We start from the raw sequence: 16,867 nt of genomic DNA, 5'->3' as shown, positions 1-16,867 counted from the left end.
TAGTGTGGGAAAGTGAGAATGCCAGAGGAGTGGCGCTCTGTCTACTCTTGGCTCTGTCACTAGCACAGTTCTCAGCATTTAGTAGGCTCCCAGTAAAAAGAAAACTACGTGTTATGCTTTTATTTGGCTCATTATAGTTTGAAGCAATCATGTTTGAATTACTAGAATTACAGAACATACAACATTGTAGAGTGTCTTACAGTCACCTGACTTTATGAGGAAAATAATACTGGAAGATCATTGTTTGATATCTGAGCAAATATGAAGTTATCTTTCACTCTTTCTTTCACTTACATATAGGGTCTAATATCACAGCAAATCCTGATGGCTCTTCCTTCAACATTCACCCAGAACCGGCCACTTCTCGTGCTCTCCACCACTACCCTCCTGGTCCAGCTCCCATGGTCTCTCACTTTGATTACTGCAATAGCTCTCTAACCGGTCTTCTCGTTACTGCAATTGCCCCCTTAGAGTCTATTTTTAAAAAAGAATTCCAACTAATCCTTAAAAAACCTGGGACAGATCAAGTCAGTCCTCAATGGCCCCCATCTCATGAAGACTAAAAGCAAATCCCTTTCAATGACTTATAAGATCTTCCTGATCGGGCTACCGCATAACCGTCTAACCTCATTTTCTGTCTCCCTTGTTGGCCTTCTTTGGACATACCTGGCAGGTGCCTATCTCAGGGCTTTTTGTACTTGCTACAAAGTTGCTAAAGTTTTTCTCACTGATATTCACAGGGCTCACTCCTTTCTCTCTTCTGGGTCTTCTCTTACACCCTATATAAAACAGTGCCTGCCCTACCTTCCCATTCCCTTTAATCCTATTTTGTGACTCTCTATAACATTTCTCACCATGTGGAATATTTTATATTTACTTGCTTATTCTTTTTTAAGTGCATTTATTATCTGCTTCCCCTCTCTTTCGTAAGCTCTGTAAGGGCAGAGTTTCGTTTATTTGCCACTGAAGGGGAGCAGAATTTGCCACCCCAAAATATGACTTTTAGGCTTAAGGATTATTTTGAGCTGATTATTTGAGCAGACACAGGAGAAGCTCTGAAAACTGAGTAGTTACCCTTTTTAAGGGAAATTTCCATTTGTAAGGGTGTCTCCCTCTCTGTACCAGGAAGAGAGGGATGACTAAATCTCTAAAAACTCATCAATGGAGAAAACACCGACTTAAATCTGCATAACAACCTTACCCTTGTTTATTGTGCTTTTCCTGGTAACTTCCTATAACTGGCCTCCCCTCTTCCCCAACATCTTTCTTTTGTCTTTAACTGCAGGTGGTATTTAAGGTGATGGCTTGGGCCATTTCAGGGAGTTACTCAGTTTTCCTGGGTATCTCCCATGTATACAGGAGGTAGACTTGTTATTAAACTTCTGTTTTTCTCCTGTTAATCTGTCTTTCATTACAGGAGTCTCAGCCAAGAACCTAGAAGGGCAGAGGGAAAATTATTATCCTCCCCTATACTGCTGTAGCCATAGTATCTAGAAGAGTGTATGGCCCAAACATACTCAGGGTTGGAAACACATAGCTCAAAGGGTAATGAGAGTAAGGTAGCAAATTGTGGAGAAATGGGCTGGAGATAGAGATGAACCACCTGGAGATTCCTAGGCTTTAATTTTGTTTTTTCTTCAGGGTGAGGATGTGGACTTGTTGGCACCAACAAGAACCAATAGAGCCCAATGTTTAAAATATCACATTAAACAAAATCACACAGATGTATAAGTACTCTGTGAATAGTGTCATAAGCTCCACAGTACAGCCATTAGTAAGAAAATGAGTGTCTCAGATTCAACAAGGCCCTATCCTATGTAGACAGTGTCATCATTAGAAACTCTGGGGACCATGGTCAAGTGAACTGAGATATCCTGCATTTGCTTTTGCCTTACGTGGCCATCTTCTTCTGAAAAGTTTCTGCATCCTTGGCTAAGTAGACAACTGAATCTAATCTTACAGTGGTATGGACATGAGTGGTCTTTTCCTGCTAAATTGTGAGCCTCTTGAAATGCTGTAGGGATATTTCTTATTGGAGAGCTTGGAGATACCCCTTTCCTACTCAAGTAGCCTTGCAGTGTCTAACCCAAATCAGTGTGTCAGAAAGAGTATTATTATCTTCAATTTATATTGGAAGAGACAAAAGTATAGTAGGTAACTTCATTCATTCATCCATTCAAAAAACTTTTACTGAGCACCAAAACTAGATACTGGCAACTGTTCTCTGTATCAAGGAATGAACAAGATAAAGCCAGTATCCTCATGGAGCTTACATTCTAGTTGAGGCAGACAATAAAAAGTAAACCAGTACTTTTTTATGGTTTCTATGTCTACATGTACCACTGTTATACATATACATATATTTATACACACACAGTTGCATATGTAGATATAAATAAAATAAATGTCAGGTCATGACAAGGACTGATGAAAAATGAAGCAGGGTAAAGGTTACAGTGAATGCTGAGGTAGGGGCAGGGAAGGGGTCCAAAGTCACACAGCTGATGTGCTACAGGGCCAGGATTCAAACACAGAGCATTCCAGTGTCAACTCTGTGGGCTTAACCACCATGCTGAAGCTGTTAAATGGCTCTGCAAATGCTAGGCTTCCAGGCTGTTAGAGCTGGCAGTGCAGAGGCAGACAGTCTGACTGGCACAGAGACACTTGAAAAGGGAAACCTGGGAATGAAAAGGCCTTCTCATTGTGCTTTTGAATTTCATCACATAAAAAACATATTTAAGGATAATAATTGGACAAAACCCCTAGTGATTCTCAATATTAGTGAGGTGAGTCAATGCCCAGTAAATGGCTCAGGCTTGAGTTCTCTAGTTCCATGTTGATTGCTCTGATCCTGCCTCGGCGGCCAGAGAGTAGGAAACAAACATAAAAAACAAAAAAAGCAAGCAAGAAGGTTAAGCTTGTTTCTATGTCATCCGTGTTCTAATGGATTCTTCAGAAGCCAGAATTTCTATTTGACCGAGACTTATTAGGAAAAGCTAGCTACTGTAGCTTAAATCAGGTTTTACTTTAGAACCTGAATTCAACCAATGGTTACCCAAATCCCTGGGGTAATCATGAACCCAACTCCACGGTTCTGGCCTTAATCTCCTCTCTGTCGTATGGATGTGGTGTGAGCTAGGATTCAAGGAGACTGCACGACCACCTGCAGGAAAGAGTAAACCCACCAGCCCTTCACCAAGGAACTGGGTGGGGATGAATCATCCCAGGAAAATATGGAGTTAAGACTTGTAAAGCACTCTCTTATCTCTACAACGAGGCTTTCTCTAAATCAGCATTTATTAAATGGTTTTAAGATTTGCTTCATACAAGAGATGTCCACATGGCTGCTTATATTCACAAAAGGGAAGAAACTGAAAAGTATATCTAACACATAGTTTAAGTGTTTTGCTTCGTTTCACAGGCTTTGTCGTTCACTTGATCTAGACTTGGGTCTTCCACTCACCAGCTGTATGACATTGGACAAGTTACTTATTTTGATGGCTCAATTTTTTTCTAGTGTGAAAGAGAGAGAAATGGTCGTAGAAATATGAAGACTAAATAAGATAATGAATGTGCTTGCCCAATAGGAATCATTCAATGAACGCGTGGTGGCCATCCTTTAGGGAGCCTGCTCAGTATGTGTCCCACCCTCTGAGAATTATCCCCTCACACACAGTAACCGGCTCCTGTAAATCTATGTAACAGTCATCCTGCTTACTTTTCCCTTGTCTAGCCATGTTATTGATTAAAACAGGGGTAGACACCTAATATAAACTGGGCCAATCAATTCTTTCTGCCAAGAATTTGAAATGAGACCTCAAAGAGTAATTAATTATCTGCAGATGAGGGGCTTGGAAGGTTGTGACTCGAGTGTCACTTGAGGGACCTTTGCACATCGGGGCAGAGGAATGTAGTCTTCAGAGCAAGAGGGAAATGAAGTAGCAACATAGCAAGAAGAAATAATGAAAGACCAAGTGAACACAGAGGGTAAACAGAAAGAGATGCTGCTTTGGTTCCTGACTGCTTCCCAGTTCCTAATTATAATGACTCCCAGAGCTGGCTGAACTTCCTGTCTTTTGAGTTCTGTGAGATAACTCTATTTCCTTCTAATAAATTTCCTATTGCTTAAATTAGCTTAAGCAATTTCTGTTATTTGTAATCAAATAGGCCCTAAGAGAAAATGGTAAACCAACCATTTGTGTTTGTTTAATGTAAAAGATCACTTTTGACATTCTGAACCAGAAATGTAATGTAATTAAGTGAATAAAAGTCAGAAATAATAGAGAATGAGGTATAGGCCAATTTTCCTGCATCATTTCTATGTAACATAAGACAAGGCTAGCCCTCGCTAAGCCATGAAACAGTGCTCATGTACTCCTATTCCCTTCTTCCCCTCTCTTTTCACTCTCAAGGACTTTCATTTCGTTTACTGGACTGAGCTGAATTCCTGAACAGTATCCTACATATGCTGCATCTTTCCTACCAGTAACCATAAATCAAAACTCATCCATTCTCTGACCCTTTACCCCAAATCCATCATTTCTGTTTTCTAAGAAGGCAGTTAGATACTCTGGTACATTAACTCAAGCCAACATGTTAATTGATTCCAGGATAAGAGAAGGCCTCCTTTTTCATTCCTGGAAACATACATGTGACTTTAGGAAAAAATCCTTTAATTAAAATGAATGAAACTAGCGATAGGAAATTCTGACACTGAATAAAGTAGCAGGATAAATAATTTTTAGGAAGGTGTTCCTGTGAATACCAAACTGCTCTAGGAAAAAAAAAAAAGGTTGAACTAGAGGAGGACCATATATTTTTGAGACATTTAAAATTACAGTCCTCTTTGTACTGTAGCAAAATTGGTTTAGAAGCTAAAAATAAAAGTACAGCTTAATATATTCAAAATTATAATCAAATGTTAGAACAAGAAAACCAGTCATAAATGCTTAGTCAACTAACTGAGATTATCACATTTCTATGCTAATCCTGTGTTTTTAATTAACAGATAAAGCAGAAGGGGGTATCTAAACAATAGTGTACAAAAAAATGAAAAAAATTTTCAAGCTCTAATTAAATGGAGAAGCAATAACAAAATACTGCTGCATTTCAGCAACTGTTCATTAAAAAACAACAGAAAACACCTTGGTATGTCTTTCTAAAATTATATTTCACAGGCTTCAGCATCCTCTTCTGTTTTTACTCATGACCATAAAGAGTCCAGATGTTGATTATAAGCTGAGCCATCACACCAAACACCACCTGGCCTTCTGCCCTGAATCTTCTAATTGGTCAGAAGATGCATGTCTTATGGAAAGCAGCTGAGTCCAGTGTAGTGATTCAGAGTGGGGCTCTCAAACCAGAGTGCCAGGATCCACATCCTGGATCTGCCACTTTCTTTTAAAATGATCTTGGGCAAGATGCTCAACCTCCCTAACCATAAGTCTCCTCATGTTACAACAGGCCCAACAATAGTACCTACTGTTGCCTTGTGGATTCACTCATTCACCTTTAAGTGCCAGGCACTGTTTCAGGCTTTTGGAATCCAAAAGTAAACAATATAGGTAAAAATTATTGCCCTCCTGAAGCTTAATTTCTCATATATTGAATCAAAAGCACTTAATTAGCATAATGCCTGGTACTCAGTAAGTAATCAATAAATGTCAGCTGTTAGGTTCATGAATACTTGATGAGACAGAACAAAACACTGGAATGGGAATGTGTCATAATGAAGTCAGCACATCCAAGAACTAACAGTGGCCCTGCCACTAATTCTCTAGGTGACCTTCGTTTAATCTTTCTCGGCCTCAATTACTTAATCTGTAAACTGATCTTAAGATCCCTTTTATTAAATATATGGCGGATCATAAGACACAGAAAAGATGAAGCGTTCAAAAACACTGAAGAAAATATGCAGATACATTAAGCACAAGAATACTTTTCCACTACATTCAAAGTTTAGGAAGAACTCAGATGCTAGTCAGTTGCATTTAAAAAATAAAGAAAACTCTCAAGAGAGTTTCCATTTTCAAGGGAAAAATGTAAATGATCAATATCATACCAAATCTTTAGCTTCATAAAATATGAAATCACAAACAACAAAAATAAGACAGAAGCTACATCTTACATTTATCTTAAAAAGTACACATGCCTAAGTCTTATCAGAAATCACTGGATGAAATAATCTTCTTCTGGAACATATCTAAGTGAAATGTAATATTGTTCCTTTCTGGGCAATCTTAGCTTTCTTAAATTGTTTTTCCAATGAAACTTAAAAATAAAATTGGTCCCATACCTACACCTTTTCACAAGATTATACATTTTTCAAGATTCTGTAAATTTTGTTGAAATTACTTTCCTTTTCCAGTTAAAAACCACAGACTTTTAACTGTCTTAAAATTATCTGAATGTATGGCTAGATATTCCCAAGTTTAGCCAAATTAAAGGGTATACACGGCCCTTGGAAAGAAAGAGCCTGTTTATCTGGCTCAGCCCAATGTTCCTTGGTCTTCCCATTTTGATAGTATTATACTCTTTGTAGTTCCATGATTGTCATGCTTTCTCATGAAAAACGTAATTTTGCTTTCAACTTTGCTTCAGCTAGAAAATTCTTTCCCCTTCTATTCAATGATACACTCAAGTCTCACTCAAACAGTATCATCTGCAAAACTTTCCCTGATTACTCCCCACCATAGCTCCCATACTGACAGGTCATATTAGACCCTCTTGATATTACTCCCATGGTATCTTGTACACATTGTCACTAAACTGATAATCTCTTTGCATTATTATTATTTTCTGTTACATCCATCTGAAGGCAGGGATCATGATTCTCATATTGCTATCATCCTGGCAAAGAATAAGCTAATGTTCATGTTTCTGAAGTGCCAGAAATATCATTGTTCTCAATGGATAAGCAAAACATTTAGCAAACAATAAAATATTTGCAGTCTTATATATTTTCATTTGTAGAGTTATTAATCTTACTCCATAACAAAGAAACATCATTGTGGTAGAGTCATCAAAAATGAAGAGGAATCAGTACAAGAGTTAAAATAGAAACAGAAATCATATTCTATAGTACCTCTCCCAAGATACTTTTTCTGGCATTGACAATGACATACAATATCATGAAATGAAGAAATGCTTCCAAGACTCCCAATAGATTATGGTCTTTAACTCAAATACATGGCAATCAAGAGTTTATCCTCCCTTTACTTTCCATGGACAAATAAAATACATGGCACAAAACCAATTTTTAAAAATAAACCCAAATAAAAATAAATCTTGCAGTAGAACTCATCAGCAATAAAACCATAAACACCGTTACCATTTAAATCTAATATAATGTCAAACCTCAATCCACTTAACATCAAGAATCATCAGGTTTAATACTTTTTCCAGAGTGACACCTAGCGATCTAATAACATGCCACTGTAAGTAAACACACCCCTGCAAAGTTTATCAGTGTACTTCAAATATTTGTATGAAGTACAAGTAGGAAAGAAAATTTCACATTGGCTTATAGAATAATTATAAAGAAAACAGGGTTGATTACAACTAAATTGAAACACAAAATATCCAACACTCTCAAATTATAAGCAGAAATAGTTTCAATTAGAAACTTAGTGTATCAAGAGAACACTCCTGGAAGTGAAATGGAAATTACAACAAGAACACTTTCCAAAAAAGCATGCCATTTCTTTATGCAATTATTTGTTTCCATTTTATAGCTGTCATACTTGTTTATCTTTAATGAAACATTGCTCTGCTCTTCTCATAGTAATCAAAACAATACAACAAAGCTAAAGAAAGAGAATGCGTCCCCCAGAAGTTAAGATAATATTCTGGAGAGATTCAATTAGAAGTATTTTCAAGTTCTGAATTCCAGTGACCTCTAACAGGATAAAATGTATAAGGTTCATATAAAATTTAAAGCATATTTAAATTTTTTTGCTTTGATTTGTAGGACAAAGACTTTAGAATTCATAGACATACATATATTTTGGGATGTCAAGAATGGGGCTTGGGGCCTTTCTTCATTACTTGAAAAATGAAAGGAAACTTTTAATCACGTTTTAGAAACTTTAATTAAATTTTGAAATACCTTACTAGAAATTTTTCCAATGAGGAAAAATACTTTTCACTGTAGTGTATACTATATACATATATAGTATTTATATATTTGTTATATTTACACTACATAAATATATATATGATATTTCTTAGGAGAAAAAAACGTATAACATGCCTTGAGTATATCTATTAAATATAAATCAATTAAAACTCCACTGCAATTACTACTGCTACCACAGAAATAGTTCCACAGAATGACACAGAGGAACACAGTTCTGTAGCACAAGTCACTTCCATAAAAAATTCCACACAAAGAATGATTTACTTTCTCAATATAGAGTCATGAGGTACCAAAAAGGAAGAGAAAAAAATTGAATTCATCCAAAAGAACATTTACGTTAAGATTGAAGAGGAACAAAAAGATCACTGGCTAGAGATATCATGAAATTCATCCAGTAATCATGATTAACAAGAGAAATAAGAATAGCATATAGTTTAGAAGGTATCAGTGGAAGTGATTATAGAAAAATATTATATTGTTGTTATAATATACCTAGCAAGGAAAATCATATCAAAAATGTATTTATGAAAATAAAGACAAAAAGAAAATATTCTATGTGACAGATGACAAATTTGGAGTTTTTGTGTTAATGCTTATCAGCACCCTGACAGATGTGACTAATCGATCACTGGACTCTTTGTCACTGATCCTGGAATCCTTCTCAATGCACAACACAGACAGCCACTACCAATCACTGAAAGTCGGCACTGAAACCTATTTGTCAAACCTGCTCTCAGCAACATTGTTCAAGATGTTCATTCAGGAACCTTACCCCCAGGCAAATAGTACAGGACTATGTACAACCTTCTAGGATATGTGGTCAAGCGCGGGTTGACTTTCAAACGTTTGGAAATGCATGAAAATTCTTAAAAACCAAAATGGGAAAATAAAATTACAGCAGATAATGTTATGATTCTGTAAGTGGGATAAATTTTTGAAAGCTAACTGCCATCGGCAATTTAGAATGGTTTCAATTCTCATGATAGAGGCACTTAAAAAAATACAATCATCCATTTGCAAGAAAAGCAATCACTAAGGCAGCAAGAAATTGAAACAACAGTTCCCTCAACCACAACACACCAGAAATTAAAGACTGTTATTGGTAACTGACATTAAAACAGTTTCAAGAATGTGTATTTATTATGGCTTAAAGCCATAAATAGTCTAAGAGTTTAAAAAAAAATCTGAGACACGATAAAAACTGCAGTAGAGAATGTGATACCCAAAGTAGCTTTAACACCTGAGCAATCAAAATTATAGGTTTTCTCTAAATAAAGGGCAAAATCCTTAATTGTTACTTTTAACATGAAGTAATGAAATTAGTGATAATGCAATTCTTGTCCAAAATCAATTTTTTTAGTCTTCACAAATATCTATTACAATGTGATTTGATCTACATTCATTGAAAGTAAATATAGTCTATATTCATAGAAAGTAAAACAGGAATATGATAGTAGCTTAGTTTTAGTTGTTTTAATTTCCAGAAAAATAGTATCCTTGTTGAAATGTATTTTAAAACACATGTGACTGTTGAACCATATTTGAAACATAAGCCATAATTTTAGTTTCAGAATAAAACTGAACACTAAGCAAAATTTGGAGGGGAGAATTAAGTAAAAAATATTCATTGAGGTCAAATAAATGAATATTTCAGGTGCATATAACTTTGTTCTGCTGCAATTCTATGTTGTACAACCTTACAAGAAGATGAAGTCAAAGGATGCATAATGAAACACATGAGAGAAAAATATACCTCTATAACCAACCAGCTTCAAGTTCACAATGGTTCAATCTGACAATGAACCCTCCCCACGTTAAACAGTACCTGTGCTGTTTCAAGCAAATAAAAACTACATCAAATCCCCCACTTTATTTTGCTTATATACACTTAGCCATATTTAGGATCTGACATGAATTCTGCAAGAGATCTTAATTTGTATTCACACTTAGCAAAAGAAGATTACTTTCAGCTATAAGCAGCTAAAACCACAATCTATAAAGCATTAAAACCAAGTTGCTGGTCTTGATATAATTAGAAAAAGTTTGCTAAAATCTCCTTTGAAATAACTAGTGTGCTCAAATCTTTTACCCTTGGCCAAATTCACTGTCATGAATTGTTTTACCAGTAGGATTTTCTGTAACTTTATAAGTAATTTCTTTGAAAAAGGAGAATAAGTAACACATGAAACAATCTTATTTGGCTATAAGTTTGTAGCTGCTTATACGACTAACTTGTGGTACATCTTATCACTATGCTATTCATGATTATAATAAAACAAATTTTAATTAGTAAGTCATTGTCTAATGAGGTATACTTACCTCAGGAAGACAGAAAACAAGTGTTTCTGTAAACTAAGTAAGCAACTGTCAAAGAATGCTTTCACACAAAATATGAAAACCAACAAGAAAATACATGTTTTGTGAAAGAAATTCACTGCTTTATGATAGCAAGTATATCAGTTTTCTAATACCCTATTAATAAAACTGGAAAATGTTTAAAAAATATTCTCCTTACCTGTGTATACAGTTTTTACTCTCAAGATAGGCCATACCAGAAGCAGCATCTAATGAAAATTTCACTAATTGTTTGAGTTTTATTTCATCCTTCTTCTTTCTCAGAAAGGAGAGGAAATCACCTCCTAGAAGAATTGAAAGATGAACAATGAGACAAGATCATGATGAAAGTCATATTTATCACCTATTAGAGATACCTGACAGAACAAAAAGCATTACACATTTAACCATACCTTTTGCTCATTTCATTTAAGGTGAGGATAAAAGAAAATATGAAAAGAACACATCTTATTAGAAAGCAGACACCATGAATTTTCTTAGATGCAGTTTAAGTACTTTAGCTGCTTCACACTGTATATTACTCAACACATAATAATATTCAAAGTCATACTTCTTCCTCTGTCACAATTTCTCACCAATCTGCCTGGATAAAATTTTTTAAGAAATTTTATTTTCTCTAATACCAAATAAAAGATTACAATTATTATGAGTTAAAAAAGTAATGATATCGAATTAGTTATCAGATTCAGGGACTGCTTAAAAAATTGAGATTATTAACAACACCATCACTAATAGTAGAGTCAGACAGGAAAAAAAAAAGAAGGCTATGATTTTGATAAGATTTAGTTGCTGAGTCAGATTGCATTTTTGTGCATCAAATGAATTCCAGTGATGACTTAGAGAAACTCCATAAAACGGCATGGTCCAAAAAAAATGTAATGCAAGCCACATAGTAATTTTAAATATACCGGTAGCCACATTTTAAAAAGTAACAACAATAAAAAGGTGAAAGTGACTGAAATAGTATGTTTTTTCTTTAGCCCAATATATATAAAATATTATTAAATCAACATGTATCATTACAAAATTATTGTGGACATATTTTACATTTTATCATCCTAAGTCTTTAAAATATGTGTGTATTTTACATGTATGGGACATCCCAATTTAGATGCACATTTCCATCTGAAGTATTTGATCTGTATTTAGATTTCATCAAATTTACGGTTAAAAAAGTAGACTCACATACCTAGGTTGTTCCAAACATACTTAACCTTTTCTAATAACTGAATCATGTTATTGGAAATTAAATTAAATTTTAAAATTTAAATCAATTAAAATTAAATGAAATTCAAAATTCAGTTTTTTAGAAGCACTAGATACATTTCAAAAATTCAAGAGCCCAGGAGCCACATATGGCCAGTGACAACCATGTTAAATAGGGTAGCCTTACACTGTGCATTCACTAACAGCATGGCATTAAACAATTTCCTTGTTAATGTATAGTGTAATGTATTGCATTATTAAACAAAACAAAAGAAAAGCAAGTTAAAGTATATTAGAATGAACGTTCTCTAAAAACACTCATCCCTACTTTCTCTTTCTATTAGGCCCTCTGATATTAAGCCAGAATTTTGCAAGAGGGATTAACATTTTGATTGTCATTTCCTGATGCTTTTGATCCTCTTCACCAGGGACCTAGGCCTCCTTAAATAGAACAACTCTAGAGATGAAGACTTAATGGCTTTTTCTTTAATGAGAATACCTAGAAAATAAACACCTAGCTCTCCTTAGAAAGTTCTCTTTTTCTAATCTCTTCTCCTATTCACAAATCAGTATGACACAAATTTAGGTGGACTATTTGCAAAATCACTAAGCTATATGTTTTAAAAATAATCTTAATGGTGTCAGATAATTTACTTTTTTTTCTGTTCTTTTAAAGAGAATATCAAATTTATTACTATGAACATTACTGAAATAGCTTCTATCAAGCTTGACTTAATTTTCGGAAACAAAAACAAAAACACCTAAATGCAACAGTAAACAGCAAAATTACCACTAATTTCTCAACTTTAATAGGTACAAAAAATGTCTATTAAAATGGACTTGAAATCAATATTTAGTTCAAGTTACTTCCTGGACCAATATTCACATATATTAATTATTTTGTTAGATATACATTGGCCTAGTTTAGAAAAAGTGCACCCTTCTGGTCTTGAAACCACATAGCATTTTTTCTAAGCTATGGAATAACTTTCAAATGAAAAAATCTTTTCTGCAATTTGATTAAAGCAGCATATGACATAACCCCAGTGTTCTGCGGAATCCTAATATTATTTCTTTCCAAAACTAGCTCACATTCAGCACTTTTCCTTCTGCCTCCTGCTCTTTTTAAATTAGTCTTTCACATAATCCTCTTCATACCCCAATCCCCGGCCCAGCCTGTAAACCCTGTGAAGAGAATTGCGCTTCTGTTGTTCAGTATGCTAATTTCAGTGCCCACCACAGGCTGTCTAGCATGTAATAATACCTCAATAAGCATGAAGACAAGCTACTCAAGAAACTTTTTATTAATTTTAAACATTTCTTCCTTAGTTTTTCTCCAATGGTTAGAACTATGCTTTTCAAGTACTTGTTAAATGTTAAAATGTTTAGAAAAGGATGACATTACATCTCTTATCAATGGCACCTGACAGATGCCATAAAATTCTTTAGATTCCAACAATAAAACTTAGTACATTTAAGACTCTGAGCTCATCTTGATAGATGCTTCTGTAACACCACTGCCTTACAAACTGCATCATTTACAAAAATAATTTGCAAAGAAGCAATCCTTAATAGATAAGACTGTAAACCAATAAATGCACACTAGATTAATAAACAAAGAGAAGACAACACTTAAATAGAATTAAAAATTGGCTGAAAAGTGATGCCAAGTCAATAAAGATAAAGTACTAGGAAGGTAGAGTTACATACAGCTATTTCAGAATACTGTGACACAGCCAAAGATACAGACAAAGGGTATCTGATTGTCCCTTAGTTAATCCAAGACTATTTCTACCTTCGAGAAATTTCTTGCTTAAAATCACTAAATCATTAAAGTAAATTTTAATTTATTTCCAATTTATAGTTATTCATGCCACAGACACAGTGATCTTTAGTAAAGTAGCAGAGCTGCACCATTCCACAGCCCTAGTCAGCTAACTGCAGAACACTGTCGAGAAGCAAGGTCTTCAGGAAAAAAATTAAATAGCTAGGATTCAGTACGGAAAGCCTAAGCCTTGGGCAAGTGTAGGCATTAAGGACCCTGAAGCAAAAAGTAAACTCTCCAAAGGACAGACTATGAGACTAAAGCTAGGATACCAAGAAAATAATTCAGACTGGGCCAGAAACATTTCCGTGGGGACTGTACTTGATTATTATCATTTAGTGAAGAAGAACTGGAGACTGACGTCAGATGATACGATCTTTAGTATTCACTGTGAGGTTACTGTAGAAGATAGTGTCTGTTTCTTTGAACTCATTCTTTCGTCATTTTCACTGTGGAAGTTTAAAGAACCTCTCTTAGAATGTGTGATACATACAAGAATCATATATGCAGCACATGTGTATTCATGTTTGTATATGTATGTGTGTATGTGTGTAGCTAGAGTACCCCACCTGACCACTGCAATAAGATGGTGGTGTTCATAACTGGGTAAAACAAGATAATAACTCCCCCTTTGTAGCTGTCTTACCAAAGCTTATTTCTGTATGGCACATTAAACCAAGACAGGATGGATTATTTTCTAGAATTCTTCACCAGTGATCAATTGCTAAGACAATTCTTAGCATGTTTTTATAGCCAACTTTTAGTTTACTCACGAGACAGCATTACATGGTGAAAGGAACATGGATATTGAAGTCGTGCTGATCTAGGTCTGACTGAAACGGAGCAGGCCCTATGGTCCTTGCCCAGCCCCCCTCACCCCATGTCCTCAGCCTGCCTTTTGTCTGTGGAAAAACTTTAGCTAAAGAATAAGTTTAATCAGAGAAGTGAGAAAATGCAGAAACAGAGGAAACAGTCAAAGGAGACCAAAGAATGATAGTTTAGTCATTAAGCATAGTTGAGGACCTTTAGTTCCTCCTTAAGGGCTATAGATAATATTCTGAGCCGTATCCTGTGAGCCGTCTTATAGATACTGAAACCGCCACCAGGTAGAAGAAGTTAACTACATGATGGCTAGGCTGTGGCCATGACATAAGCTGCCGCAATTCCGAGAACTGGCCTCAAAGAAATGGAAACAAACCGAACCTGGAACTGAAGATTAACTGTACCTAGGACAATCAAGATGACACTGTCAGACTACCGATGACCAATTTCAGGATGACTGTCAGAGCTGACTGTATTGCTTCTGCATGTAGCCCCTTCCCTCTGTCTATAAAAGCTCTTGCCCCCTGACTGTCGGGGTGGCGGGTGGGGGAAGTCAGTCTTTGGAGGGGTGTCCACCTTGGTTGCTGGCATCCAAGATAAAGCAAACTTTCCTGTCCCCCAACCTGGCCTCTTTATTGGCTTTTGAGCGGCGAGCAGGCGGACCCCACTTTTGGTTACATGATTAGCTATGTGACCTGGGGTAAGTTGTTCAATCTCTCTAAACTTCTTTAAAACATAAGGATTAATTCCTTTTATTTCTCAAGATGGTTTTGAAGACTAAAATGTATCTAAAGCACTAAGCATATGCCTAGCACATGGTACACACAATAAACACTACAACTTATCATTATTTTTGTTGAAGTTATTTTGCATATAAAATAAGGAAGAGTTGTAGCAGGGACTGGTTGTTTGTCGCACATCAATTTTCCCTCATTCACCTCAATTTCCTTTAGGAGACTGCCCTTCTCCCATTTTGGAAAGTATTTACCTCACCTCAACAATAAAGGTGATCCTAGATTTGCTTACCCCAATCAATGGAGTCCATTTCCCAGTGACTGGCTCGGGGATAGGCACATAGTTTAATTCAGGTCACTGAGATACAAGGAGATACTTTAAAGGGTGAAATAAACTTTTTTTTTTTTTTTTGAGAGAAGTACCAGGAAAGAAGTATTCTCTGCAAGTGGAAGTGTACAGGACAGCATGTAGCACCACAGAGACTGGCAGCCTTGGGATGAAGCTATCACCATGGAAAGCAGAAAGAGTAAAGGAAAAAGAATACTTTTTGGTGACATGTTTGATCCACTGGATCACATACTGCCTCAAGAGTGATTTCCCTCTAGATTTTCCAATTAAGTGAACGAATACAAGCTCTGTAAGTTTTTTGATATATCTCCCGTATTAGCACTCAATGATTCCTTATGGATAAAATAGTATCTATATTAGAAGACCTTGAGAATTAAAAAGATTATATATATATATATGTGTGTGTGTATATATATATACACACACATATATATATAAATGTCTGGAACAATTAGGAAATAATAAATAGAAGTGCTTTATTTTGTTTGCAGCCAACTTTTAGTAAGAGGATAAAAGACCATTTTATTCTCAGCAGCTCTTCCTCCAAGATTTCTTACTCTGTGCTGTGAAAATCTGATCCTACCTGTTCTTTCAGTATTAATGGGACTCTGAGGAACTGATCATATTAAACAAACTCGGAGAGGTTATTATGTAAACAAGAATACTAATTTATCAATTTGTCATTTGAGAAAAGGGATCATCAGGGCCATACCACTAATGACTTCTTGTCATTGAATCATGTAGAGATCTTAATTTATCTTCAAACAACTTCAAAGGTTATTAAACTAAGAGATACTAGTCCCTAGTGATATATAAAATGTATAATTCATTACCCTTGTTTTTTGGGATATCAATTTATTCCTGAGAAGTTTGGTTTAGTTGTATTCACTTATACATTTAAAATAGGATCGTAATCAAAGCAACTATTAAATTATAGAGAGCTATTATGGGGGCTCCATTTATGTCATTGTTCAGAGTTCTTATTTAAAACAAAAATAAACCTTTGTTTAAGTCAATAGAGTTTTGACTGTTAGCCAGCCCATCAAAAATAAGGGGAAAAAATCTATATGATAATCATAAACAATGAATGCTGATTCAACTTTTACCCAATGAGACACAGAATAGGTTTTATATAATAGGAGGTAAGCCAAAACAAGTTCTTGAAGAAGAAAGGATTCATCAAACACTGAAGCAGAGAATACTGACCGGTACATGTATGTTATACTTAGGAGAGATGGATTTCACAGAAAGAGAGATTAGCTGGGAGAACGTGTGAGTTGTTAATCGAGGTGATGAGGGCTTATACTAAGAATTATCTGCCTCCCCCCCGCAAAAAAAGACAAAAGCATTAGATCTGAAAAGACTCTGTACTAAAGCTAGACATGGGTCAGTCTGTGGGGAAAGATGAGAAACATGAAACACTGAAAAACTGAAAGTGA

At 35.4% G+C, this 16,867-nt stretch overlaps 1 protein-coding gene across 6 annotated transcripts in view; it reads right to left on the bottom strand.

Annotated features, from left to right (window-relative positions):
• FER (FER tyrosine kinase) overlaps nt 1-16,867 on the bottom strand; it is a 462,873-nt gene that overhangs the window by 98,026 nt on the left and 347,980 nt on the right. For all 6 annotated transcript variants that reach the window (XM_036847883.1, XM_036847884.1, XM_036847879.1 and 3 more), the window contains one exon: nt 10,653-10,776. In XM_036847883.1, coding sequence (XP_036703778.1) covers nt 10,653-10,776 — 124 coding nt within the window. The remainder of the gene's footprint in view (nt 1-10,652; nt 10,777-16,867) is intronic.

This window comes from Balaenoptera musculus, chromosome 3, assembly GCF_009873245.2.
Source record: "Balaenoptera musculus isolate JJ_BM4_2016_0621 chromosome 3, mBalMus1.pri.v3, whole genome shotgun sequence".
Lineage (NCBI taxonomy): Eukaryota > Metazoa > Chordata > Mammalia > Artiodactyla > Balaenopteridae > Balaenoptera > Balaenoptera musculus.
Note: the sequence above shows the minus strand (reverse complement) of the source record. Positions and strands in the feature narration are given on the sequence as shown.